This window comes from Rissa tridactyla, chromosome 8 (genome assembly GCF_028500815.1).
Source record: "Rissa tridactyla isolate bRisTri1 chromosome 8, bRisTri1.patW.cur.20221130, whole genome shotgun sequence".
In the NCBI taxonomy this organism is placed as follows: Eukaryota; Metazoa; Chordata; class Aves; order Charadriiformes; family Laridae; genus Rissa; species Rissa tridactyla.
The window spans coordinates 39,459,739-39,487,516 of NC_071473.1; the positions used below are offsets into that span (position 1 = coordinate 39,459,739).

The 27,778-nt window shown below is 41.4% G+C and overlaps 2 protein-coding genes across 10 annotated transcripts in view; one reads left to right on the forward strand and one right to left on the reverse strand.

Annotated features, from left to right (window-relative positions):
- Positions 1-8,768, reverse strand: part of DNAI3 (dynein axonemal intermediate chain 3) — a 31,315-nt gene extending 22,547 nt beyond the window's left edge. Inside the window, exons 1-3 of one of the 2 annotated variants that reach the window (XM_054212030.1) lie at positions 8,697-8,768; positions 3,048-3,188; positions 1,694-1,732 (exon numbers count right to left, since the gene is read on the reverse strand). In XM_054212030.1, coding sequence (XP_054068005.1) covers positions 1,694-1,732; positions 3,048-3,174 — 166 coding nt within the window. In that variant the 5' untranslated portion in view covers positions 3,175-3,188; positions 8,697-8,768. Of the gene's footprint in view, positions 1-1,693; positions 1,733-3,047; positions 3,189-8,281; positions 8,619-8,696 lie in introns of those variants that run through there. The other variant, XM_054212029.1, reaches the window with a different exon arrangement.
- MCOLN3 (mucolipin TRP cation channel 3) overlaps positions 1-25,261 on the forward strand; it is a 50,168-nt gene extending 24,907 nt beyond the window's left edge. For 3 of the 8 annotated variants that reach the window (XM_054212031.1, XM_054212032.1, XM_054212034.1), the window contains 14 exons: positions 4,059-4,125; positions 11,922-12,151; positions 13,991-14,158; positions 14,704-14,857; positions 15,306-15,390; positions 15,471-15,567; positions 16,189-16,288; positions 18,359-18,471; positions 18,550-18,699; positions 20,669-20,770; positions 20,878-21,000; positions 21,549-21,755; positions 22,122-22,251; positions 24,002-25,261. In XM_054212031.1, the coding sequence (XP_054068006.1) occupies positions 11,924-12,151; positions 13,991-14,158; positions 14,704-14,857; positions 15,306-15,390; positions 15,471-15,567; positions 16,189-16,288; positions 18,359-18,471; positions 18,550-18,699; positions 20,669-20,770; positions 20,878-21,000; positions 21,549-21,755; positions 22,122-22,251; positions 24,002-24,021 (1,677 nt within the window). In that variant the 5' untranslated portion in view covers positions 4,059-4,125; positions 11,922-11,923 and the 3' untranslated portion in view covers positions 24,022-25,261. Of the gene's footprint in view, positions 1-3,564; positions 3,762-4,058; positions 4,126-9,988; positions 10,066-10,260; positions 10,544-10,721; positions 11,841-11,921; positions 12,152-13,990; positions 14,159-14,703; positions 14,858-15,305; positions 15,391-15,470; positions 15,568-16,188; positions 16,289-18,358; positions 18,472-18,549; positions 18,700-20,668; positions 20,802-20,877; positions 21,001-21,548; positions 21,756-22,121; positions 22,252-24,001 lie in introns of those variants that run through there. The other 5 variants (XM_054212037.1, XM_054212036.1, XM_054212038.1 and 2 more) reach the window with 5 other exon arrangements.
- Positions 25,262-27,778: the final 2,517 nt, after the last annotated feature.

The window sequence follows — 27,778 nt, forward strand, 5'->3', positions numbered from 1 at the left end:
GCAATTTTCACTTCCACCCGTGTGCTCATAGGATTATGTAAGAAGAAAAGTGATTTATGATTTCTTTAAAAATTACTTAGTTTGCATATTCCTAGTTTGCCACATTGTTTTAGCTTTTAGCAATAAAAGCTGTACTGTTAAAAGCCAATTAAGAAGATAACCCTTTGGGCTGTTCCTGTAAACTACAGATAAATTTTACATTGATATGAATTTAAGTTATAACTGGGGAAGAATTGCACAAATCAGGTCAGAAGAAAAATCCAACCAGAAATGTGAAAAAACATTAAAAAATTATTTGGTGATTGAGAAAAAAAGAATATATTTCAATTCAAATAATTCCATATTTTAGTTCTTAACCTTGGCCGCACTTAAAACTGCACTTTTCCTGCACGTGTCCTGGTTTGAGGTAAAACAGAAGCAATTTTCTGGTTTGTAATTTTACTTTTTAGCTGGGCCTCCTCTAACTGACTAAACTCTGAAATTAACAGCATATTGTTCAGACACTGTTCACTCTCAGAGCGATAAGACCTGATTATACCAAGGAACGGTATGCACAGAGGCTCTTGCTTATACTTATTGCTATAACAACCAAGGTCAGCTCACTTCGCTGTTTGCCCCGTTAGAGGGTCGGGAGCAGAGAAGCGTATAGGAGTCACACCTATAGGGAGGAGTGGACAGGACAGGTGACCCAAAAACTGACCAACAGGGTATTCCATCCCATATGCATCACGCTCGGTATAAAAGCTAAGGGATCAAAGGGGCAAAGGGGCTCGCTCTTTTTCTTCAATGGTCGACATCTGAGGAGGACCCTGTCCGTTCGTCTGCCTTTGGTCCCGATCTGAGTGTTCCTGACTCCAGATCTGGAATTCAGCTCCTGTCCATTGCTGACTCCAGTCTGGGACTTTCCCTGTGTCTGCTGGTGACATGATTGTCATCCTGGGAGCTGGATACAGTTTTGTATATATTGTATACTTTTTAAAATTTTTTAAATTATTTATTATTTCCTCATTTATAATTATTTTCATTAAAGTAGTTTAGTTCTTTTTCTAAACTTGTAAATCTCCTTATCTCTTCCTCTCCTCTCTGAGGAGAGGGGGGGAGAGGGCCATCTGTCATTCTGATTGACCAATCCAGCCAAAACCACTACAGCACATAAGCCAAAAGAAATGCTTCATATCTTGTGACTTTTAAATGGCAGATTTTTTTCCCTTACAAAGCAAAACATGTTAATCAATGCCTATGGATATCTATGATTAAAAACCACAATTGATATGCTAAAATCATCTTCTCCCCAGCTTTAATAATGGTTTGACAAAGATCAAAGATTTAAAAATGATAAAAAATTTTCAAGTTTTTCTTTCAATTGCTTAACTATTACTAAATGCAAACATTTTTCACCCTATAATTCTGTTGTGATGCTTTTTATTTCCCCTGATCCCAGCTCCTCTCAACCTAAGATAAATACATCTTCTGCAAACCTACCCGTTTCTGCATTCCTTGGTGCGCTGCCTGCTACTCAGAGAGTGGTACTGTAATCATTACTGTAATAGCTGCACTTCTTAATAGTTTCTAATTTTTCTCATTCATAAAAAATCATTCATTTTCATTCCCTGGCATTAGTAACATTGAAGCTTCAAAATGCTTGAAGTATTCCAAAACTGTTACTTTAAAGCCCAGACATCATAGCACTTACCTATACTAGCCATAGAAAGATCAACTTCATCTTTTGTACCTGAAATATAATGACGTGATGTTATCAGTAATTTTTCTTCCTAACAAAGTAAATAGACAGCCCTTTCCTTGTTAGGGCAATATTTAAAATCTTTGTCTCTGCATATATAAGCTAAACTGTGAAGAGGAAACAAAAAGTAACTTCTATTCAGTTCAAATTTAACACGAGAAATGAGTGAAGCCTTTTAAAATAGGTCTGTATCTTAAAAGAGATGTTAGCGTATTTTGAAACTATGGAGACTTAAAACTCATTTTTATTTTGAGCAGGTGGTCTGCGTAAGAGAGAAGCCATAAGAAACCTGTCATCTTGTGGTGCACGCTGCAGTTTTCACGGTTGAAAACTGCACTGCCTCCTACCTGATAGCACCTGCCTGGGGCAATTACCACGTAAATTGTGAAGAGGAGATAAATGGGCAAGGATGGCTAACATCAGGCAGGAGCAGATGTTAATCCCCTCTTGGTCTGGGTGGCAGGGTGCTGCAGGAGCCAGGCTTTCTTCAGCTCCCAAGAAGAAGGGTCTGCAAACCTCACAGCAAGGTAGGACGGGAAAAGATTAGCGCTGATGTGCAGGATATTCTCTGCAGCACAACAGCTATTAATTAATCAGCTAGGAAGGAAAAGGTGATTAAAAGGTGAATGCAACTTCAGGAAGGTGGGTGTCATAGCAGAAAAAAATTCACAGAACAAAACAAATAAAACTCAAGCAAGAGTACATTCCCTCCTTTTCTGAGAATGTGCATGAATCCCTGGGAGAAAAAAAATATTTGTATATAGCAAAGGCTCGTTAGCATTACACTTCATTAACTGTACACTTTACAAATGGGACAAGTGAGATAGTATCTCAGCACGTCTCAGAAAAAAAAAAACCACAATAAAATGCACAGCAAAATTAAACTGTGAGACTGGGATATTTTCAAGCTGTATTATTGTACCTTCGCAGCCTGATCCTGAGCACCTGAATTCCTGCTTCTGGGGGCACCTCTCTGCCTGACGTGCTCTCCCTGGGCTCTTAGCTTTTGTGAATCTCCCCACTTTGTGTTTGTTAAGCCTCCTGATTTCCCATTCAATGTTGTTGTTATCACACCACAAACTATTAAATCTAAACTACCAAGACAAAGCGTAAATATTGCAGTGTAGCTTTGTTATGTTCCATATATTGGTTACAAACCCATAATCAGTAATTGTAGATCTCTTGGTTATTTATATAAAATAGCATATTCTAAGTTATCTCATGTTTACTTAAATGCATAGGCCCAAAATAATTAAGGTAGCTGTCGTGCGAGACCAGATAACTGGTTGTGTCATTGCTGCTGTACCTTGCGTACCAAGTGGTGTTCGTTTTCCTTTTGAGGATTTCTTAGCTTTGTTTTCACCTTTCTGTTTCTTTGCTGAGGTTTTTGGACGTTTCGAGGAGGTCTTGCTGGATATGAGATTTTCTGACATTTTTTCAGGTTTCTCTAGAGAAAGATACGTCATCAATAAACTTTAAACAGATAATGGAATGTACCATTTACGAATTAAAATTTGTCCATGACTATGTAGTTTATCATTACAGTAATATTTTCATACACAGACAAAGCTATATTCCAGAATTTTAAATCATAAACTGATCTATTACATAGACCAACATACTTCTGTCTAGGGTTGATTAAGTGTGGAAACTGATTATCCAAAATAGTGAAAGGTTAAATTAGGATAGGGGTTTCCCTTACAGAAAGCTAAGGACCTGAGATACAGCCTATTTCCAGTTCATTTTTCAGTGTAGCTCTGTGGAGGACGAACTTGGAAAGAAGTTGTATGCATAATTACATGTAGCAACCACGCAGCTGGAGATGATACTGTATAGAAAGCTACCCTTTTACTCTCCTTCTTCCCAGTATCTAGAATAAGGATGAGAACAGCCACGTAGAAAAGAAGGAAATGCGACACAGCCTGCCCACTGTACAGACCGGACAGCACCATCACGTGGAAAGTACACATACAGCAGCTGATAGAACAACTAAATCGGGATGGCCCAAATTCTGTTAGAAGTATTGAAAATTGTTTGATGTTATTATTGAACGGCTAGAGGCATTCAACTGGGATAAGGACAGTGGGACTCAGTTTTGTTTGTGTTCTCCCTCTTCCACGTTCCCACTTTTTTTTAAGGCTGTAAACTGACTGGGAGAGGGACTGCTTTTTAAATGTCTATGAAGGACCTACAGTATTTGGATGCTATTACAATCTTAACACTAATAAGCGGAAAGCAGATGCACTTATAGGACAGAAAAAGACGGTACCTTCAAGAACTGCGTCATGACATAACTATTTCTGATGAACTCTTACAGGAGCTACAGCCTGTCTGCCTGCACATGTGAACAGCCCATTTACTGTCAAGATTCTTAAGGTGAAAAGGTGAGTTTATAAAATGAATGTTCTACCTTGACACTTTCCCAATCAAAGGCCTAAAATAGCATGAGCATTAAAAAAACATGCTGTGGCGCGTACATTTGCGGTTTCAGTGGGCATCCTGGCTTTGGGATAGTCTTTCATTCCCAGACTGAGAAACGGTGTTTTTCTGTTTGTAACATAGTTCTCAAGTACTCTAAAAGCAAGAAATATAATTTTAGCTTCCAATCTGAATTCTAGTTTGGAGATGGCCACTGGTGGCAAGATTTAGGTCATGGATTATAGCCTGGTGGCATAGCCTGGGTTTGGGATCTACGTTAACTTCCCATGAATTCAAGGTAAATTTTGCTGTTGACTTTAATGGGAGCATAGTCTGATACTCTTATTACAGTTATGCATTTTTGTTTTTCACTTTAATCAAAATAGAAAGATATACTCTATAAATCCTCAGGCTCTTGTCTCTATCATACAATGGGATGTTAGTGCACTTCTCTGTTGCTTGATCATTGCGGCAAATACAGGCCCCTTCATTGATCCATCTAAAGAACTCTAGCAATTTCATCATCTGCTTTTTCCAAAAAGCAGTGCCAGTACCAATGCAAAACAGATTAATATTTCAGAATTCTGAAACTTTCGCCTTGCAAGGGATGGTGCTTTTGGAAGATTAAAAACCCCCACAAGTCACGTATAATGAGTGTAAGGAGAAAGTTAGGAGGTTTTTTCTGCCCTTGTTCTCACAGACTTTTTGTCAAATACAGGACTACAAACACTGACTATATATTCATGTCTAACATTCAATATATTTTCCCAATTATAAGCTTTCAAATGAGCCCCTACACTGAACAATATGCTTAGTTTATAATTCTGAAACACGTAGGGCTACCTAACTTGGAGTGCCTGTCAATTCAGATGGCTAAAAGAGGCTAATTTTCCCTTATTTAAAAAAAAAACAAAACAACCAAAACATGCAAAGCTAATTATTATCCATCTCCTTGTGTATTTTACATAAAAAATTGTGACACATTTTATAAATGGATTCTGTGACTACTCTACTTTGATGCGTCTGGATAAAAGGGACAGCCCTCCAGGACAGGAGGGGAGGCCAGCTGTTTTAGAAATTATTTGAAGGACAATATGAACCATCTCATATATATTACAGTCACATTGTCTTACTTCACCATTTCCTAATTATACACTGAAACAAAGCCATTTTGGAAATTTTGAGTTCTATCTTCCGAGTAACCTAAACCCTAAGTCACATGAATAGAGGAAACACTGAGAGGGCTGAGATAAGTCACATGCCTAAGTTTAGTACAATAACTCACAAGTAAAAACATCCCTTTTCCTTTGACTGACTTACTTCAAGTATATTATACCTATAAAAACAGCTATAACTTTTGGAAATTGTCTCCCAGTAATGCAGTTCCTCCTCCTCTACTGAAAGAATCAGGTGTAGAGGTATACACAGCACTATACGTATAAAGGCAGTGCTGGTCAAGGCAGTGTCGGTGACTGACTGTATGTATAGGCGTATGTTAACACAAAAAGTATCCCTGTTTAAGGGTTGCAAATGAATACAGCAATCAATAGGTCTGTTCATGGTTCCCGCTGTGATGCACAGAACCTCACCAACTGGAAAGCAGATAGAAAAGTACAAAGTAATTATCTCCTTTTACAATAACCTTAATACCATATCACTTCTGCCCGTTTGTCATCCTGGGGGCATATGATTGTCAGTGGTTAGGAAACATGTAAGGCCTCCAAAGAAAGCAAAGGCAGAATTTCTAAAAACTTCTCCAGAAGCATATTCAAGCCCAAAAGTATGTATGCAAAGTTGTTTTTTCACGCTACTAACCCCCGGGTGCTCCCTGCAGGAAGCCAACACGCACTGAGAACTTTGGAATAGGTACTGAAGAGCAAACTTTTGCACCCCTCCTCTACCAAAAAAGAAATAAAGGAACAAAAATCTGAATGGTTCTTAATGTGTAAGATAAAAGCTAGTATTTTCAGAAGTTACCTCTTACTTCAGGGGATTGGGGTTTTTTTTCAGTCCCTAAGTTTTTACACAAAGTACCAGATCTTATCAAGAAAACCATGACAAAATTACAGGACTGTCTGAAAATATGACAAAAAGGATAATTTCTTTAATCTGTGGTTGGTTCCTGTCCTCTTAGGGATATTTCTATATTGCTTATTTAGAAAGGATTCTTAATATGCTTATGTGTCCAGAAATATACAAAGTTATTATGCCTTTCCATTAGTGCTTATATAAGTTCATGATTCTATGATTGAGAAGAGAGGTTGGAAAAAGCATTTAAATTAACACAATTTCTTTTAAAAAGTGCAAAACTTACAAAAAAGAATAGCTCCTGAAAATCATTTCTCATAAACATTACCATATGTTTTATTTTTAAAAGTAGCTAATATATTGTATTAAAACTTCATTAAATATGTTCAGTCTAATTTTTCAGCAATTTTTCAGTGGAACGCAGTTTTACATTATTTAATTGGTAGAGCCCAAGTAAATATTTGACAACTTTGTTTGGCATTTTGTAGCCTCGTTTATTTATAGATGGCTGTAATATTTTGAACATTAGGCTCAAGAGAAAAAATAAGATCAGAGTGTTCTCCTAATCATTTGATGTACTGAAACATTTACAGTTATAAAGCAAATCCATGAAGTTGCTAGGTACTGCAAAAGGGGAAAGTTAATTAGCTATCAGTACTACAAAAGATGCTGTCTGAACTGAGGACACAGAATGATTCATTAGTTGCTTAATTGAACGATTTAAGGTCAAGCCTGTGTGCATTACTAATTTAGCACTGTAATTTACTACAATTTGGAATGACAGAAGAATTGAGTGCACTTCCATTTAACAAAAGCACTACAAGGAAATTATCAAAAACATGCCACTATGAAGCTAAAAATGACATTTCTGTCTGTAAACATTTAGGAACTTGTTAAAAATACCATCTGGAGAATGACCTGATCTCTCCAGAAATTCATATACATTGTTCCCTTTAATTAAATTTATTCTACTTTGCTCTACACAAAGAGCAATTAATACAAACACCTGAAGTTTTTATTCTTGATAATGCTTCTGCGTATTTGGACACAACTTCATTGTATAAGTCGTAGGGAGTAAAGCTGAAGTTTTGGCAAATGCCAAATCATTTCAGCATATGAATAGTTCTATTTGAATGTACCTGATTTCACACGTACAACTTTTCATTAAATTAGGCCTACTTGAACTACTTGTAGACTTTGTAATTTGGTAGAAACCAGTAGAGGTAGTTACATGTTCTGGGATGATAAATACCATATGTGTAAAATTAGGGTAAGAATTACTAAGAAAAGCATAGAGAACAAAATGGGAAATGCCATTAAAATATTGGGTAATACTGTGTTCTGTTTCTCCATTCAAAGAGAAACAGAGTAGAATTGGAAAACGTATAAAATTGATGGTTGAAGATATGGAACATATTGTGTATTAGGAATAAGCTAGGATTCTTTTTAGCCTGCACTGAAGAGGATATGATAGAAGTCATTAAAATCATGAGAGGCGTGGAGAAAGTGACCAGGGAATGATTATTCACGGTCTTTCATAATACAAGATCAAGCTGGCATCACATGAGCTTACCAAGGGACAGACTGAAAACAAACAAAAGGAGTACGGAAGTATTTCATTGCGTAATAGGTAGTTGAATTATGGAGCATTCTGTCCGTGGACAGGATAGCTCCCAGAAGTGCACAATTTCAAAAAGTAACAGGGCAAACTGACAGATGAAAAAATGAGGGCTACTAAAAATAATAATACCTCTGGCTATAGAAATAAAGCCATAAATCCAAGAAAAAAGTGTGCGAAGAGTGGAAGTATGGCTTCTTGCCCAGGCCCATACTGACCCAGACAGGACTTCTGGTGTGAGCCAGTACAGCTGGTCCATGTTATTAAAATTTCTGAACAATTTGGTTGGTACTTCAATAGTTAATAAGTTTCAGTTGTCAATTTCAGTTGTCATAACACGACCCTGTCAGGAAGCAAACAGTAGCACCTATTGCCTTGTTATGACTTTTTGAACCAGAAATGTTATGTTGTAAGGATTTACACTAGATAAGACTTTTTTTTTTTTTTTTTTAAGCAAATCTGAGAGAAATAATCACCTCATCTTTTAAACATGAGAGCTAGGTTGCCGGAACAAAGTCGGGGACGGGGGACTTTGCAGGTTAGAAGCACATCGGGGCTGAGGAGGGGAGGGTTTGCAGCCGCCGGGTCTCCTCCTCACCAGCGTCCCTCCAGCCTCTGGCACAGCCACCCTGAGGGCCCGCCGGGCCCTTCCCCTCCCACAGGCCAGCGGGCAGAGGAAGGCGCAGGGTACGCGGCGAGAGGGGCGGCTGAGGAGGCCTCGGTCGCACGGAGCAGGCCGCGGGCTCCGCGCCGCAGCCTCGGCCCGGCCCAAGGGGCATTCCCCGGCGGCTGCTGCCCGTGCTCTCGCGCCTGTCGTTTTTCACCCCTTTACGCTCGCACGGCGTTGCCGGGTCCCCGCCGCCCGGCAGCCCCCCGCCCGGCCGCCCCTACCTGCGCGGCTCCCGCCCCGCCGCGTCCCTGGCGCCGCGCGGTTGTCAGGGCAACGGGGCGGGCCAGGATTGGCATTTGCGACAGGCAATCAGCGCTCTGCGTTTGAAACCCGCCCCCGCGAGGGGGAGATGCCATGGGAGGTTCCGCCGTTCGGATGAAAACTACACGTCCCAGCATGCTGTGCGCGGGGGGATCGCCGCTGCCCGGGCTACGGGGGCGCAGAGCATCATGGGGTCTGTAGGCGGCCGCCCGTGGCAGCTGCCCTTGCAGACCCACGGTCCCCCCCGCCCCAGCATCTCCTCGCCATTAGCTGCCGGGGGGCGACTCCATCTGGGAAGGAGGTTGAGGTGATTCGGTGCTATTTGGTGATAGGAAGATTGTGTCCCTCATCTTTCATAGTTTCGATGCATAAAAATGGTTTATTTTGCTGTGCTGCAACGTAAGTCAGAGGAGCCCCGGAGCATCTTTCCCTCTGTGCTTGCGGAGGGGGCACCCAGTGCTGGTCCTTGGTGGCTCTCCAAGGACCATCCGCTCTCCCCACGGCAGGCAGGAGGGATTCTTGCTCTCTTCCATTTCTCTCTCTGCAGCCAGCAAGTTCCCTCTCTTAAAATGCCTGCTACTCTCCTTGGATTTGCCTTGTTCTTCTCTTTTTATACCAGTCCTCAATGGGTCCTTGCAGCATGAATTAGGCAGCTGATGGCTGGATGCAGTTACCATATCCCGGGCTTTGTCCTGGACCCTACCTCCCGTCAGGCAGCAACACCGGAGTGATCATTCCTGCAGTGCCGTGAAACTGGCCAAGACCCAGAAGAGAAGACCGTTTCTTTGAACTCCAGTTAATAACTTTAATAGCTTAGTTGCATCTAAGTGCAATGACTTAAGCATGTCGGTCCTTCCACTTAGTTCGCTGTACGGCTGGCTGCCCTTCGTAATTACAATTCTGTGACCAGAAAGGTTTTGGGGTTTTTTTATAAATTTTATTACAGATGGGACGTAGCTAATTATAACTAAGTGTTAGCCTTTTTTTCCTCCTGATGCAGAAGCCTAAGCTAATAAATCTGGAGCCGGCATTGCCACCCTATAGAAAGCACCTATAGCGTGGAGAGCCGGCAGTCACGCCCGGCGGGAGGGAGACGTGAAGCAGGAGGTGACAGAGGCGGCGTGTGCTCAGCCCAGCGGAGCCCAGCACAGCCCCCGAGGTCCCCGGAGCCGCCCCCAGCCCCGTCCCTGCGGAGCGTCGGGTCGGGAGCGGGCTGCGGGCTCCGCGCTGCCAGGGCCGCCCCCGCCGCGCCGGCAGCCCCCGGCCCCGCTGCCTGCCCGGGCGGGGAGCGGCAGGACCTTGGCGGCGACACCGCGTCCCAGCCGGCAGGTATGCTGGAGCCTTGTGTTTAACAGCACGAAGCGGTGCCGGGGGGATGGAAGGCGGGGGTGTGCGCTGCCGGCCTACGGCTTTTGGCTTTGGGATGCCACGGTAAATCAACGCCGAGCCCGGAAGGCTGCCGCGCTCCGGCGGGGCGACGGGCGAGGGCGGCGGCGGCGGGTGCCGGGGAATCGCCGGAGCCCTGCGGCGGGGAGGAGGACCCGGCGGCGTCCCCTGCGCCACCTGGGAGGCCGCGCAAGCCCCAGGCGTGTTTGTTAACGGCTCGTAATGGCTCGGGGAGAGGCTGCAGCGGGCAGCGGCCGCGCTGCGGGGGCCGCAGGGGACCGAAGGGGACCGGCCGGTGCAGGTGCTGCCTGCGGTGACACCCGCAGCTGCGGAGCCCCCGCTGCCTCTGCGCAGGCTGCTGAGAACACACAGCCTCTGTGTGATGTTCGGCTGGAACATCTTCGCAAGCCGATGCCCTGAGGTCAGGAAGTATATATATACACATATATATATATATATATTTTTTTTTTTAATCAAGCATATACATTGCCGGGAATATTGTGGTACCAGAGTAGGGCTTAATTTAGAAATGATTGATCAGCTGTAAGAAAGATGAGTGGAAACTGTGGCACACTGTATCCCGCAGGGCAAGAGAGACCTGGTAAAACAGGAGCTGCACCTTTGTTTAAGCCTTAAGATGCTGATACAAAACTTTTCTTGCCCTCTCTGACAGCTGGGGAAGTTGAAGGCCTTGCATGGTATCTGGAAATGGACTTGTGTTTTGGTGCATGCAATAGCTGCTTGAGGAGAGTGGATGTCATCTATGCATTTTTAAAAATTAGCCTCGTTGATGTTTTTAAGTTATATAAGAAATTTTTCTTATGCAAATTAAAAACAGTGTGTCCAATATGGCACATCTTTAAATTTATTCGCAACCTAGGCTGTCTCCTCTGTTCTTAATGTCAGCAGTCTTTTATCTGAAATAAATATTCCTGGCTACCTCTTAAGTACTTTATAAAGCATTTATAAAATGTTTGGAAGTCAGTAAAGTTAGTTACAGATTAACATCTAAATATGTTGAATACTAGAGAGAGTAATGTCTCAGACTGTGTTTATAAGGTTCTCTTCTAATCTTTTCCCTCATACTCATCTAAAACGTGAGCCTCTTTGGTTAATCACGATGCTTGAATACAATTACCTTTTGGTCTTTTTGTCTGGTTCATGATCACCATTGTTTTGCATTCAGTCTTTTATGGCTGAAGAAATAGATATTATCTTGCTAAATGACAAGTTAATGTGCTCCGGTAATTTATCTGAATTGCAATTCGGCATGTTGGACCATTCCCAAGAGTGAACAACGTTAATACTAATGTCTAAGGAAAATGTCGTCGGTCTTGAAAATTCCATTTCTTTCAAGGACTGGACAGCAGGCTGACAGCAGGGGAAAATACTAGCTACAGACGTAGATAAGTTTTCCAGAAGAGTGAACGCTCATGAGAGGCTTTTGGTACTCTTCTGGACACAGGAGGAAATGAGTCAGGATGTCTTGCATACATGATGTTTTTGGCAAGTGAGAGAGGAAGAAGTTTTCAGCAAGTGACTCCATAATTCATATTCCACTATGAAATAAATGTCCTGACAGCCTATCCGCAAATTTAAGAGCTTGCCCAAACTTTTCTCTGGGTTCTGCAGAATATCTGCAATATTATGAGGAAGGTCTTAAATTCAGTGTAATGTGCAAGTGCCTTTCACAGAAGATAAACATCTTTGGAGTCCAGGTTGTCCGTGCAGACTGATCTGACGCTACTGTGTTCATGCTTGCCTGTTTTCCAGCTGACATGGACTTCTTTTCATTTCAGAAATGGAGGACCCCGAAGTGGCTGTGAGCAGCTGCAGTGCTCATGATGATGATAATATTTGCAGCTACAAACGACACCTGTCGGTATCGCAGGAGGGACTTTTGGAAGACCAGCTTAGAAGGAAGTTAAAATTCTTCTTCATGAACCCATGTGAGAAATTCTGGGCCCGCGGCAGGAAACCTTGGAAACTTGGGATTCAGCTACTCAAAATAGCAATGGTTACTATTCAGGTGAGTAACTGGGGAAGCAGGGACTCTTCTTAGCCCATGGGAATTCAAATAAGGAGTGCAGGTGACAAATGCTATTCTTGGTGTGCTGCAGAGACAGGGAGAGGGTAGACTGCAAAACTGTCTTAGTTGCATATAGGTAGCTTAGATCTCAGATGGCATAATTTTCTCCTAAAACTGTTGACTGAAAGATAGCTATCCTAAGAGCGGAGATGAAAGGAACCGTGTTTAAGGGCTCTATTTTAGTTTTACTTAACTTTTTCTTTCCTTTTCTCCCTTCCCCCAAAGGATGGCATCCTTACACATCTGTTCCCCCCCAATACTTTCTTCACTCTGAGTGTGTTTGTGTTTGAGGGAAGGAACAGTCACTTGTGTTTCAATATCACAGAGATAAGAATTGAAATTGGTAGCTTTTTTATGGTGTTTGCTTATGCCTTGCATAGGGGATACAAACTCTCGCACTGAAAAAAACCCAGAAATTTTGCCCCACTCTTCCTCTCACCCAGCCTTGCACCATAGATTTCACAAAACACATTTATCTTGTGCCTAAAATGCAACTGTTTGTCTCAAAGGTCTGTGGTTAAGGAGGAAGAAGGACATTCATAAAATCTTTCTAATGCCTCAGATGACGATCCTTCAGAATTGCCTGCATGTGATTTACATTGATGGTGGTGTCAGTGCTATAACAATACAAGTATGGGGCAGAATGTTTTCCATGGTTTCATGAATGATGGGACAAACTGCAGGAATAATAATTCTTTTGATATACTTCTTGCAGTATGTTTGTATCCTTTACTTAATGCTTTAATTTGAAATGTATCATCAATGCTTTAATTTGAAATGTATTATCAACCTCTGATTGTCACCTGTCCCATTTTGCAATTAAAAATGAAATTTCATGGTGGAAGAACCTAAATAAGAAAGAAATTACTGCTGATTTAGCCTTTTTCAGAGAAAATCTACCAGTAGGTAATTAAATCTTAGCAGTGTTGATTTGCTGGTGTGTTCCTGTGTACCTAGCATGCCGAACTTCCCCACAGAGCACTTTAGTATCTTTGTAACCGAGTTGCCCTTATCAAAACCTACCTATCCAGTCTGGATTGTGGCCATAAAACTAATCTGTAGACTACTGATGCAGACTTATCTCTGATGAGTTTCTTCACAATACTCCTGGCGCTAGATAGGAAACAATAGTCGCTAAAGAGAATTGCGAGCTCCTGCAAACAATACATCACATTCTTCTAGAAACCTTTTCCAGCCTGGATAGGAGTGAGCAGGGTTTTATGCTAGCTTTTCATGAATAATTGCAATATATTTTTTAACAGCTTCTGAGGTTATCCTGTTACAAGCACAGTTTGGATCAGTTATTCTCAAAGCACCTTTCACCCACACCCGAGGGAGGGATATTTGTTTTCCTGAGTTGTCCTCGATTTGCCTTTTCTGCACTGGAGTAAGGATTTCAAAGTGGGGTCCGGTTAAGTCCTGTCCTGCCTTTTTGGCCGAGGTACGCTGATCTTCCCCAGCGCAAGTCATATTAATGTCAGGCTGAACTAACAAAGCACGTGTAACAGTATATGGGTAGCTTGAATTTGAGATGGTATCCTTTTCTTTGTAGAAGTGCAAGTCCTTGGCCAAGATGCTGGTAAACATGTTAAAGGAACGTTCTTGAAACCTATTGTTTCCTGAAGTTAAACTTTCTTTTGACCATCTGCGAAATGGAGTAGCTCACATGTAGGTGCCGTGTCTACCAGTGTGATGAAAGAGTGGCTGTTTGCAGGACAGGATTCGCACATTAATCCAGAAGCCACCTTTGTCTATGAACAGGAAACATGTCTTTTTCAGCTGGTGGTTTTTGGACTGAGCAATCAAATGGTCGTTGCCTTCAAAGAAGAGAACACTGTTGCATTCAAACATCTCTTCTTGAAAGGATACATGGACAGAATGGATGATACCTACGCTGTCTACACACAGACAGACGTCTACGACCAGATATTCTTTGCAATAAACCAGGTAAGGATTGTCGCTGCAATGTATACAATACATATGGTCTTTACCTGGGTACATTTTCTTCTTCCACCTTCCCTGATGGTGTCTGAAATTGAACTTCTGTGCCAGTTGCTTAAGACTAGGATGTTGACTTGTTCAGGTTTTCTCTCCTTGCAAGACCATCGTACTTTCGGTGTCATCCTTAAAGCTAATCAATATACTAATTCTGCACTAAATGCAGGCCTTGGATTTGAACCAGAGTGCTTTGCAAATAAGAAATTAGGCTTTTTAGTAAGGATTGTAAAGAGAAAAAAAAAAATAATAAGCAAAAAGGTGTTTAGATCCAAATCCTGCATTTATTGTTTCTGTCAAACACCTTAAAGTATTTGAGGACTCAGCTGTAGTGTGTTGTAGGTTTCCAAGTTCTTTAGGTGACCATTTTAATAAAACAGATGGGTTATGGCGCAGATCCAGACACTTCTGGGTTTGTTTGGTGTTTTTTTTTCTCCCCAGAGACTAATGGTTTTTGTGCCCTCTAAGTTGGTTTGTCTGTTTGTTCTGAACTTTAGTACTTACAGTTGCCCAACATATCTGTTGGAAACCATGCTTATGAGAAGAGGGGAGCAGAAGAGACAGCTCTGGCCGTGTGTCAGAAGTTCTACAAACGAGGAACCATCTGTCCTGGAAATGACACCTTTGATATAGACCCAGAGATAGTGACTGGTAATGAACCTAATCTATTCTATCGGTTCTTTGTGAGGAGGGACCCTGCATTTATGGTGAATTCTTTTAAACATCCAGTGTCGTATAGTCCTATCAAATGATCTACATTGAACTTACCACTGGCCAAAATTAGCAAGGTAACTAACTTCTAGCCCTCACCTCCAAGGTAACAGCCCCGAAACAAGTGATAAGCCGTTAGCACTGACGACCGCAAGTATTTCGGGCTAATTTCAGAAGACTTCCCTATGAATTCATGATGAATAACTTGGCTGGTTCAGGGAAGCCAATATATTTGTCAGCTAGCTTCCCGAAGGACTCCCCACTTAAGTGTGCTATCTTGTCTGGTGTAGCCAACGGCTCTTTCCAGCCTCAGGAGTGGGAAAGGCAGATTACAGTTAAAGGGCGTGATAACCCATAAGATATTGTTGTGCGTGCTTATCCATTGCAGACTGCTTGTACATCGAGCCAATGACGCCGTTAGACAACACAACAGTGGGAAAGCACAATTTGAATTTCACTCTGGATTTCCACAGGTGAGGAGGGGTCAGCACCTCCTGTGCTGGGGTATTTGTGCATTTTCCCTGTGAAAAGCTAGTACAAAGCTCTCTTGCAGACTGGTGGCGGTGCAGCTCATGTTCAATCTGAAGGCAATCAACCTCCAGACCGTTCGTCACCACGAGCTCCCTGACTGTTACGATTTCACTCTGACGGTATGTGGGAGCCTGCCATGTGTCTTTCTGTTCAGAAGGAGAAACCGTTCTTGCTGGTTTACCATGCACAGTCAGCGCAGAAGTTTTCTGAAGAGTATTGGGCACCATTGGCTGGTCCCCAGTGGTGTCTGGGTTACTCTGTCATGGCTCAGTGTACCCTGTAAATAACCACCAGTTGTGACTGTGGTCAAGCTTTGGGTGGTCAAGCTTTGAGTGCTCCTGGTGTGGTCCTGAAGCACTGGCCCGGCTTATAGCCTTTTGCGCTCTAATCTGACTGAAGCGTAACGAAAGCACCGACCTCTTCTCTTTAGAGAGATGCTTCTAGGAAAGGTTGTTTTCAGATCATAGAGGAATGAGGCTGCAGTTTAAAAGAATTTTGCCTAGTACCTAGTTGATCAGGCTATGTGTGGCAAGTACATGGTTCACCACGTTTGTCTTTCACTTTGACAGCATTTATTTGCATAAACTGAAATTACCTTAAGTTTAAACAAGTTTTGTAAGTTCCCCCCTTGGAGAATTATTCTGAATCATTATGTAAGCTTAGCAATACAGTGTGCTATGTATGTAAGGGTTTAACTTTAAAAAGACATGCACTTTTTTTGTTTTGTTTTGTTAATACAGATAGTGTTTGATAATAAAGCACACAGTGGAAGAATTAAAATAAGTCTAGACAACGACATAGCAATCAGGGAATGTAAAGACTGGCATGTTTCTGGATCAAGTAAGTGACAGAAATGTGTTTAAATTTTCATGCTACATTTTTGCCAAATTAGCACAATGTTTGTTAACCTTTTTCTTTATTAAAACATGAGGCATTATTGACATACGTTCTCTAGTGGTGTGCTCTAAATCCTGATTTTTTTTAAGGAATTGTTGTTCTAAATCCTGATTTTCTAAGGAATTGTTCTTCAACCTCTGATCTGAAATCCTGGTAACCCAGCCACACCGTTCCGTTCCTTAGCAGTTCTCAAACCTTGCACCATTGATACTGCCAAACCAAAATTTTTCAACACCTCACTTTGCATCCTTCTAGCTTTGGCTACTGAACTTGCGCTGCTCGTTGCTTACGGTAGGGCTGTGAACTCTTCTTCTACCACCAAGCAACAGAAGGACACATGATAGTGGCGGAAAGTTGAAACTGATTCACTCTTATTTCAGGACTTAGCACCGGGAAAGATAAGGAAGCACCGTTGCTAAGGCTTGCTGGAGTGGAATGGCTAGAAACACTTCTTACTGCTGCTTAAATGTTGTTTGGCATGTATTTGGGTGTAACTGAGATGCACAGTATGGTTAAATAATCTATATCTTAAACAGTTACTCACAAGAGCACTCTTTGTTGGCAGCTATTGAGCCTGGTCAAAACATTGCCTAGAGATGTTTTTTGAATAGAGAACATAATCTCTTTGAAAGTCAGAAGCTTTCCAGGTTTCTAAATTCCACTTATTTTTTGATTTTTTTGCTGAAGTAAGCAACAGGATGAATCAGGTCCATTTTTCTACTTTGCCACTTTCCCCTTTGCTATGCCTACGTTAGGAAATGAAGAGCTGGTAGAGAAAAAAGATAAATTTTTGTTTGTTTGTTTGTTTGTCTTAAGATCCAGATTGTAATTAATGTTGGGGAATTTAATGAAAAGCCTCCCAGAGTACAAAACACACCGCTTAATGCAAACGCATATTCCACTAGACACTATCAACCGGCTGTGCTCGCTGCTGTGTTATAAATGCACACCAGATGGCATGCTACCTCTAACAGATTGCTAGCGCAGCAGTAGAAGAAGGTTTTTATACCAGGCTTGTCATAATCCACATTTGGTATCTATGTAGATTGCCTCTGTAACTGTTTTCAAAATCATCTCCTGGAGTACCCTCTCTTATTTGCTGAAAGCCAAGGAAAAATACAAAAGTAATGAGTGCAACAGAACAATAACAAGTTCTTGCTGTTCTGGACTACATTGCAAAACCGATTTAAATGGTGACGGTATGTGTGTTAGTGACTTTGGTATAAGCAAGAAGTAGGTGAGCTTTTCCTGAGTAGTGCGGCTTGTGAAGTCAACTAGAACTTCAGTAGCCCATTTTGGGGAATTGCTGCATCTTCTTGCAAACTTACCATTAATGTGTTTCAACTTTTTTCTCAAACAATCACTCTTTTAGCATTAAAAATCTAATCCTTATACTGTCTCATCTAGTTTCAGCTGCATGATAGGTATGAAGAAGAAAAAGAGGTCTAGTGGTAGATTTGGTGCAAAGTTTGACCTTAGTTGATCAAGATTGTGAATTTTAGTAACATAAGAATTAAGAGAACTCATGTCTAGCTCAATGTTGATCTTGGCTAGCTGACCAGCAGTGCAAATTATCTCCACTGCTCTAGGACAGAAAACCTATCTGATAGTCAAATACTGGTCTGTAAGAGAAAATACATACTATAAAGTTCCTGGGATTTCTTTTTTTTTTTTTTACAAGTTCCGTCACTCCACAGGCCATTCCAGTGCTTATAAAATGGACTCTCCCATCTCTAATTCTGCAGGGCTGTAAGGAGCACTCATGCTCTGGTATGTTTTTGATGTGGTATCAGCCTTCCCAAATTAACTGAAGTGGTATCTGTAGTGCAGATGCACTTGTGTCTCTCATGAAAATACGTCAGATAAACTTCTGTGGTAAAAATGCTAAGATTTATCTTAATTCAGTTCTATAAACATAGTTAACATCAAAACTTGATTCTTACTTCAATACTCAAGATGGTCAATAAGATGAAATGCATCTGATTATAAACATGTACATTTTTGTTCTTGCAGTACAGAAGAACACTCATTACATGATGATCTTCGACGCTTTTGTTATATTGACTTGTCTGGCCTCGTTGATCCTTTGCACACGATCAGTGGTTAAAGGAATTGGGCTCCAAAGGGTGGGTATAACTTTCCTTGGAAAGTCTTCATGTCTTGTGTAAGTCTGATTAACTTTTTTCTTTCATCCTTTCCCCTAGGAATTTGTAAGCTTTTTCCTATATTATTACAAGAAAGAAGTATCTTTCAGTGATCAAATGGAATTTGTCAACGGATGGTACATCCTGATTATGGTTAGTGATGTCTTAACTATTGTTGGATCAACTCTAAAGATGGAGATACAAGCCAAGGTAAGCTTTTTACACTGTCAGGTGGACGCAAAACTGCTTGTTTCTGTCCCAGCTAGGTTTAAATCTCTCCAAGGACTTTATGCTGCCTATACTTGATTCTGAGTGACATGAAATTTTAAGACTCTATCTTCTCCTCTGGATTTGCAACTGAGATGTGTTGTTTCCAGTTGTGAGATTTAAAAACTCCAAATATCACTAGATTTTATAGTTCTAATTATCTTTGCTCCTTTGTGGCTCCAAGGGATAAAATGAAGTTAATCTCTGAAAGTTTAAGACTGTTGACTTCTTCTTTTTTTCCCCATTTAGAACCACTTATATTTGCTTATTTGATGGATTTTTTTAAATTTAGCATTTAACTTTCTGTTCCCCATTTAACAAGTGTTTAACTGGCACAGACACCCTCTCCTTAAACATCACTTTGCTGCTTTCCCAGCTTTGGTTTCCAGCATGTACGTAACAGTCAGCCACAGCCAGGTTCTACGCCTTCAATTTCTAAAATTAAACTTGATATAGAAAAAATAACCTTTTTAAAACATAAGTTCAGGCAGAATTAGGGAAGAAAAAATATTACAATGTGCTATCCTGAAGCACTCTAATATTCAGATAATTTTGCTCTTTGCCAAACCTGTAGCAGACTTTGAAGTGTGACATTGCAACACAACAGACTTTGGACAGTAGTGATGAAAGGATGGGTCTGAAATCCATCTGGTGACAGTTTGACTATCATAAACACCCTGTACAAATTGCCCTATCTTACCTGAGGAACTATAAACTCAGTTCTTAGAGTAGAAGAAGCAATGAGGAAGTTAGCTAAGATAAGAGACAACTCCATCCTGCTTTGGGAGAAGCGAAGATGAGAACAAGATTGGAGTAAGATCTCGCAATTGGGATTCTGGTATCTTATATATAAAAATACATCTATTTATAGATATTTCTTTTCTAAGAGTATTTTACTAAAACTCTTCTCTAAAGTTACATTTCCCTTCATTTTCCAAACTTTGTGGACCATGATAAGATCTTTTTCCACGTCGCTGTGTTAATGGCTGAATAATGATTTCACATTAAAGTGGCCTAAATTTTTTTTTTGTCAGGCTGTAAATGAATTACGCTAATATAAAAGATTAGCCAACGCTTAGAGGAATAAAACCAGAAAATAGTGGAAACTTCTTATTCAAGGAAGCTGTCATGATCCATTTCAGAGTAGAGCTACACTTCAGGGAACAGAGTATATGCTAACTTGGATGAAAACAGGCCAGTATGTGTGGGTGGAAAAAAACAGTGAAGTGCCAATAAAATATAAATGAAGTTCCATTTAGAATTAATTAGAAGTTAATTAGTCTTCTCCTTGGTAACTTTCTACACCTCACAGTTCCCGGCTACCTAACAAGATCCTCCTTAGTATTTATCTGAGCTCTGCTGACAAGCCATGCTATTTTTTAAAAACTGCTTTGCCTATGTACTGGAAGAACCTTCTTTGCTCTGCCGTTCTAAAGTCACGTCTACGCTGTCCATTGGGATGCAGTGGAGAGATTCCCAAGCTGCTCTGGGGAATCTGTCGATGCAGGTTCCAGAAGCAGTTGCCGCAGGTCTGGAAGCAGCATAAAATTATTTGCAGTGCCACCCTGCAGGTCTCGGGCAGCCGGGTACAGAGGGGGTGTCTCTGCGCCTGCGGTGCAGCTGCGCTCGTGGCCTGGCAAACGAAGCTTGTCTTGTCAGAATCTGTTTTAGAAACAGCCATATGTGAAGGCATGTGAAATGAGTTACGCTTGGAAGTGCCCTTGGTTTTTGGTGGGACTTCTGCTCTCTAATGCATATTGCCCCAAACTAATTTTTAATGTGACAGATTGCCAAGGAAAGCAACGTCTCTTAACAGATCTTTGTAGTAATGAGAATTGCAAATTAGAACCTGTCAGTCGTTATAATACTTGATTTTTTTTCTTTCTTATTTTGTCTTCTTTTTTTTTTTTAGAGCCTGACAAGTTATGACGTCTGCAGCATACTCCTGGGAACATCCACTATGCTGGTGTGGCTTGGAGTCATTCGCTACCTAGGTTTCTTTCAGAAGTACAATGTAAGGATCTCCTGGGATCTTCGTGCTGTTGGTATTTATTCTGTTTGTTGCTATAAGGGGACTGGAAGAAATGCCTGGTTGAATTCTAACTGCATTGCTTTGTGCAGCTTCTCATCCTAACGCTGCGAGCAGCACTACCCAACGTAATGAGGTTCTGCTGTTGTGCGGCCATGATCTACCTGGGCTATTGTTTCTGCGGATGGATCGTACTGGGACCATACCACGTAAAGGTAATATACTTAACATGAAAAAAAGACAACTTGCATAGCAGAATGGATTCCAAACAAATGAGAGATTGCTACTGTTGTCTTCTAAGTTTCCATGTCAAGGCTTCCCTTAATATAAAAATAGTGCATCTTCAACATGATGCTGCTCTGTTTGAGGAGCCTGACTTCCATGACTCAATCGGACTTTCCTCAACTTATGAAAGCTCTGAGTCAGAAGTGGAAGCTGCCGTGACTCCCAATCACATGTGCTATTTTGAGAAATAATTTTCAACTTGCAGAACACCAGTATCACAGTAAAGTTTTGGAGACTTTATCCTTATCCCTTTTAAAAGTGAAATTGGCTTATCTGGCTTGAATGTGTATGTGTACAGGAGGTAACAAACTTTGCTCATTCCTCAAATCTTTTACTGTTTGCATCTTGTCCTCCCCTGGGCGTAGAAAGGGGTCCAGGGCAGCCAGGCATCAGCTGTGTATCTTCTTCGTGTTATGTACAGTTTTTGCATCCAAATGAAACGGCAACAGATGTCCTTGTCTTCTTCCCCCCTCTCTAGTTTCGCTCTCTGAACATGGTTTCTGAATGCCTTTTTTCGTTGATCAATGGAGACGACATGTTTGCCACCTTTGCAAAAATGCAGCAGAAAAGTTACTTGGTTTGGTTATTCAGTAGGATCTACCTCTACTCCTTCATCAGTTTGTTCATCTATATGGTGCTGAGTCTCTTCATTGCACTCATTACAGACACATACGAAACTGTCAAGGTAAGCACAGACCCCTACTCTTCGTTTGGAATAAAAGTGCAAGATTGGTGCTTTCATGACTCTCATCTCCCTCAGTATTTTGAGTTGCAGTGCATGCCAATTTAAATAATAAACATAACGGCTACTTTTGAGGGTGTAGAGTGATGACGAGAGATTTTTACCCCCCCCCTTCAGTTTTCTTACAAGCCTCTCTGATTTCCTGCTCCAAAGGAAGATAAATATCTGCTAAAAAGCAGTAATTTTATATTTGGTTCTGTGAATCTTCTAATTTCAGCCTTGAGCAATGTCTGAAAAGTAGTCTGGGGAGGATTTGGGTTATTGTATGTTTTAGCCTTGTTAGAGGTTTAACTAAATATAAATTTTTAGCACTACCAGCAAGATGGCTTTCCGGAGACAGAACTTCAGAAATTTATATCACAGTGCAAAGACTCACCAAACTCTGGCAGGTACAGGTTAGAGGAGGAGAGTTCTGCATCTCTCTTCTGTTGCTGTAATGGTATGTATCTATATTAAAATTATACATTAAGGTATAGAATCATAGAATATATGCATAGAATTGTAGTGTATATGCAAAAGCAACACACCACAAAATGTCCCTGGTATAACGTTTATGAAGAGTACTTAAATCTTTGGGGGTGGAGGGGGGAAAAAACACACCACAAAAATTTTAAACTCCCTAGTGCTCTAGAATGGAGCACTTTAGCGAAATGTCCGCAGCGAAAAAACTCCCTAGGAGAGGTGAGGGAAATTTTAAATTAAGGATCACTTAACACATGAAAAATAGTACAGAAAGTTAGATAATATATACAGTAACTTGGGAACCTCATATGTATAATGTGCAAGCATTAACATTTCATGTACCCACCGCAATAGGCAGGACTTAGTTCTCATTCAGTGTCTTCTTACCCACTTTTTGCAGTAAGGTGTCCTAACTTCAATGGTAGCCGGCCTGAAACTTAGGGATAAAATCAGCTTTCCAAGGTTTTAAGACAGCACGCAGCTTAAGATACTATCACAGCACTTGGAAAAGCATTGTGGAAAAGCATTGCCTAACTTCTACTGCGGAGGAATGCTCCAGTAACGCTTCAGTAATTAGAAGTTTTGTTTCTTCAGGAATACTGATTGCAGGATACGTGGTTTATATTTAACCTGGCTGGCAGCAGCTCCAAGTCTCGCTTGCTGAAGGGTCCCTTGGTGCGCGAGCCTTAAAATACGTGCAGCTTGATTAAAAAGACCAAAGGCATTGGCAGCTCCTTGGTATGGGGCTTTTCTAGCGTGCTACGTTGTTAAATGCCAGATAGAATATATTTGTGAGGGCCAGGAGACGGGGACGTGTTTCGGAGCAGGAGACAGCAGAGCCAGCAGCGAGGCAGTGCAGAGCGGGCAGCCGCTGCTCTGACCCAGTGCCCCACTGGAGATGAAAGCGTGGGATGAAGCAGAGCAGGGCATTTTGCTCCTGGGTAAAGGGCACGGACATGTTAATATTTCTTTTCCTGCACACACCTCTCAGTTTAACCAGGCAAGAAACCCAACGCGAGGCGGGACAGGGTTGGGATGTAATACTTTTCCCACTGACTGTGAGGCCGGGATCAGGATTCCAGAAGAGCATTTGAAAAGGAAAAGGTGGTTACCCTCAAGCAGCTTGTTCCTCAGGAGTATTGGCAGCCAGCAGCGTCCTGGACTTGAATGAAGCTGTAGGCATTCAAGTGCCTTGTTTCAGAGCCTTGTTTCCTATATGGATTACCTAGTCTTTAACGATTTTATCCTGGTGCCAAATGTCCTTATCCACATGTGTGCCTCGTGCCATGCATGTTAGTGTTACAAACTGTTTCCGTTTTTTTTATCTTGAAATAGTGTGTTTCTTTCTCTAGAAGATAGAACAGGGGCTGACTTTGCAGTTGCCTGTAAATAGGAGACATCGCTCCATTAGCTCTGTACCATAGCCTTCTGGTTTTACTTTGAAACAAATGATCTGTAGGAATAAATAAGTATCTCAATCAGGATATTGTGTAATCAGTTCTACGGCTTCCGCTCCTCAAATAGTCATATGGTCCTACAGGACACATGAGGCTCCTCTCAATTCTTTCACATGTTCAAAATGTTTTATGGTGGTTCATAGCAGTTTCTTATCAGTGTATGTCAAATTAGTAATTAAAGAGTTCAGATGTATTTTTAAGGCTCCTTGCACTATGGAACTATTATTTTGACGCATGCACCTGACAACTTTTCCCCCCTCTCCTGTACAGGTTGTAGTGAACATATTTAATGGATTGCAGGAGTGTATCACGGAGGCTTTAAAGCAGCACACGTTGCAAGAACTGGAGAGTGGAGCTGGTGGAAAACATTATACCGAAAGACTGAATTTGCTTTTCTCGAAAAACAGCATAAGCCTGCGACAGAAGCTTATGATAAACTTGCAGTCTTTCTGATTAGGCACTCTCACTGCTAGTTCAGGGGTTTGGGGTTTTTATTAGCTTTGTTCTATTTGTTTCCTCAGTTAATTTGCGCTAAAATGCAAAGGGCATTAAGCTGTCTGTGTGCAGAGACTTGGCTAGATTATGCGAGTAGACTACAAACGCAGTAACTTTCAACTATAAGTAGAAATAGTGCTGGACAACCACAACTTTGAACACCAACCTAGTCCTCAGCACTGCAGGCATTATCTCGCTATGACTGACCCATCACTGAATGAGCGAAAGCTCGCTCTAGAGCCCTCAGCATTTTTTGTTTATCTGCACTCATAGTAAAAATAAACTAAAAATTTGAAACTTGGTGTAATTTGTTTCTAGAGACATTACAGTGAATTGCTGCACAAGCCATTCAGATATGGCTGAGAGCATAAACTAAATATTTCTATAAATATAAGTACCGCTTGATGTAAGTGGCAGTCTCTTCTCAGAGAGGCCAGGGATATGCCAGGCCAAACTGAAGTTTGAGGGGTGAGTGGAGAAATGTAGATGTTCTCCTATGTCCATTGTTGGGTAGGATCAGTCACAGCCTTCAGCTTCACTGTGTGCTGACCTGATGTTTTTAAAGGAAAAGTCAGACAAAAGCACTTTCAAAATATCTATTTTTTTATTTGAAATCTTCCTCTGGTACACAAGTCTGTAAACCTGAAGTCTAAATGAAGTTAAATACACAGAAGATACGTCTCTGAGAGTTCCATGCTTCAAAAACCGTATGTTTCCTACCAACCTAATAACCTGGTACTGTCAGTGGCTGTCTGAAACGTTAGATCTTATCAAAGTTCAATTTTGACAACTTAGTTTATATACTTTGTTGATTGTGATACCATGTAATGGATGCCTTATTTTCTATAGTCTATTCACTCTGGGAGCAGAATAGAAAACCAAAGGGAAGCATATTTTAGATAACTTGCAATTGTGAGCACCATTCCTGTAGCTGTATGTGACACTGTATAATGCTGTGCGCAAAGGTGGAGGACGCTAAACATGTTCTGTCTGAATGTTTACACATTGTAAATGCGCTACAATAAACACTTCCAGCTGCAGTTAAGTATTGGGTGTGTCAGTATTCATTTTAAAAGTAAATATGTTGCCAGGTTAATATAGGAGCTTTTTTTTTTTAATTGCAATATGCAATTGCTGTCATGAAACAGTGTGCGGACTGTGTGAACTTGCATGTCCTGTAGTCAAAGTAGTTCCTGTGGACACTGGGACCTGTTCCCCTCTGATCCCATTTAACAGCATTTCAGAGTTTGCCTTAGAAACACATAAACAAGTATTAAACCTTACACTGAAAATGCTCCTGTACATTACATGAAGTTCAAATTTGGCAAAGGCAAACCAAACGCAAGGTGTAGGCAGAACAGATTATTCACAGTATCTGAAAGTTTCCTGTATTGAGGTCCTTGTCCTCCAACGGTCACCTAAGACTGAGGACTTCTGAAGCTTTTCAAGGAGAGTCAAGGCAATCTTGCCTCAAACAGCAAATATAAAGTGACCGTGTTTCCTGTTGACACATTAAACTCCTTACGGATCTTCAACAGTGCACAATATATAATGTGCATGTCACTATTGCATAAAATAGTTTGTGCAAGGAATTCTGGCAAGAATGGCAAGCACTTTAATACACTGAAATGCAGAAGGCTAACTTCTTAGCTAGGCTTTTCCATACAGAGTTAAGAGAAAGCTAAGATTAATAATTTGCTCAAAATGCAGGTGCATTTGGTAAACAGCTATGGAATACTTCGTCTGCCAATACAGTCATAAGGCAAATAGCAGTCCGGTTTCATTTAGAAACGGGGCAGAGTATACGCTTCGTCACTGTTAACTTATGAAATTGGCAACAAATTTCAACAAAATTTGACAGAGCTCTAAAATATCGAATTCTTACGAAATTTTATAGGAGCAGGGAGTAATCATGTTAACAGAAGCCTGCAGTGTGAGCATAAGGCATGGAAAGCTACAATGGGTGACCCCAAAGCAGGAAAAGGTACCATATATAGATTCTTTCAATTCCTAACAGGAGAAATCTTCCACTGAAGACTGCTTTCTGCCGCCTGAAGGGCAAACTTCATTGTGAAGCTTGTTTTGCAGTGAAATCCCTCTTAGACTCTTCAAGTAACGGCCTGTGCTTGTGCTACAGCTAGAAAGTCAACCAACTGAGGTGCAGAAATTCAGTGGAAAACCACACTCTGTTACTTCTGCTGGACTACACAGCTTTTAGTTTAGTGTTGCTGGCAGTGGTGTGGTTTGGGGAGGAAAGAGCTGATAAAAGGCAACTTGCCTTCAAACAGTAATGGGCAGGGTCACGGTGTGAAGCCAGAGGGGAGGCCTATCTAAAAGTAGGAGAAGGACGCATAGAGAAAAGGATAGGATGGGGTGGGAGGAAAACAGGGGACAACTGCTTACAAAGTTAGCAGAGCAGCAATTGCGTATCTCTGGCCATGGGTGCAGGCTGTTATGTGGGTAAAACAACAGTGCCCTGAAAGGTTACTGGCTTGCACCTGCTGAAAATGTCCAGTTCTGACTGGAAAACCGAATGTTTCATGTATTATGTACCTGATATCTATCTATATTTTGTTTTTTAAGAAAACCAGACACTCAAACGTGTGTTATTCTCCTTGGTAGTGCTGCTGGCAACCTAAGTGCTTGCTGTCCAGATTTCTGACCTGCTTCATCCTTGGTGTTCAGGATCTTCATCTGGCTATTTGCCTCACCTGAGAAGCAGCCAGTCCATTCTGTGTTTTCTAAACTGGCTGCATTTGGGACAAAGTGTAGCTGTGTCAGGAGATCTGTGGCTGCTGCTGTTGCATGTGTGGTGAGGGTTTTTAATCTTACTTCGTGTCAATACATGATGTGCTGGTTATGGTCTTGCAGAGACAAGAAGTCTGACGAAGATCTTACTCCAAAAAAACCCCTCATGACTTCAGCAGTATCAGTGATCTCAACATTAGCAATGCTAGTAACACATGTAAAGCTGCATCCTGGAGACACTGGTATCCTTAAGCTGATACAATCAAGCAAGAACAGATAGAAATGTAAAATGCAGGTGGGGAGAGCAAAGAAGCAGATAAAGCACCAGATAAACTCACTATGCTTAAAGAAATGCCATCCTGAGGAAAACAGTGCTGTCCAAGAAGGTGTGGAGGGGTAAGAAAGTTCCTTTGTTCTGATTTTCACTGGGCTCTGGAACGAGCTGCCTGAAAAATACTGACAGTATTTCCTCATGAAAGTAAGTTGCAGGGTGCTAAACTTGGGTAACAGCTATTTTCATACCAAGGCTCATTTCAATGCCAATGTTTTGCATATGGCCAGGTGGTGAGAACTTCTCGTTTTCAGCAGAGCTCATCTCCCTTAACAGAATGAAGGGAAGAGAGAGGTGGGGGCCATACTTGTTTCAAAGTACCTGTTTCCATGTCGGATGGAAGCATACTCTTGAGGGAAGGTAAACGGCATGCATGCAAAAGAGGAAGAAATCAAATCCAGATATGCTCATAGCTTTCCAATAAAAAAATGTGTAAAAGCATAATTTACCTCTGGCAGATGGGGGGAAGAAAA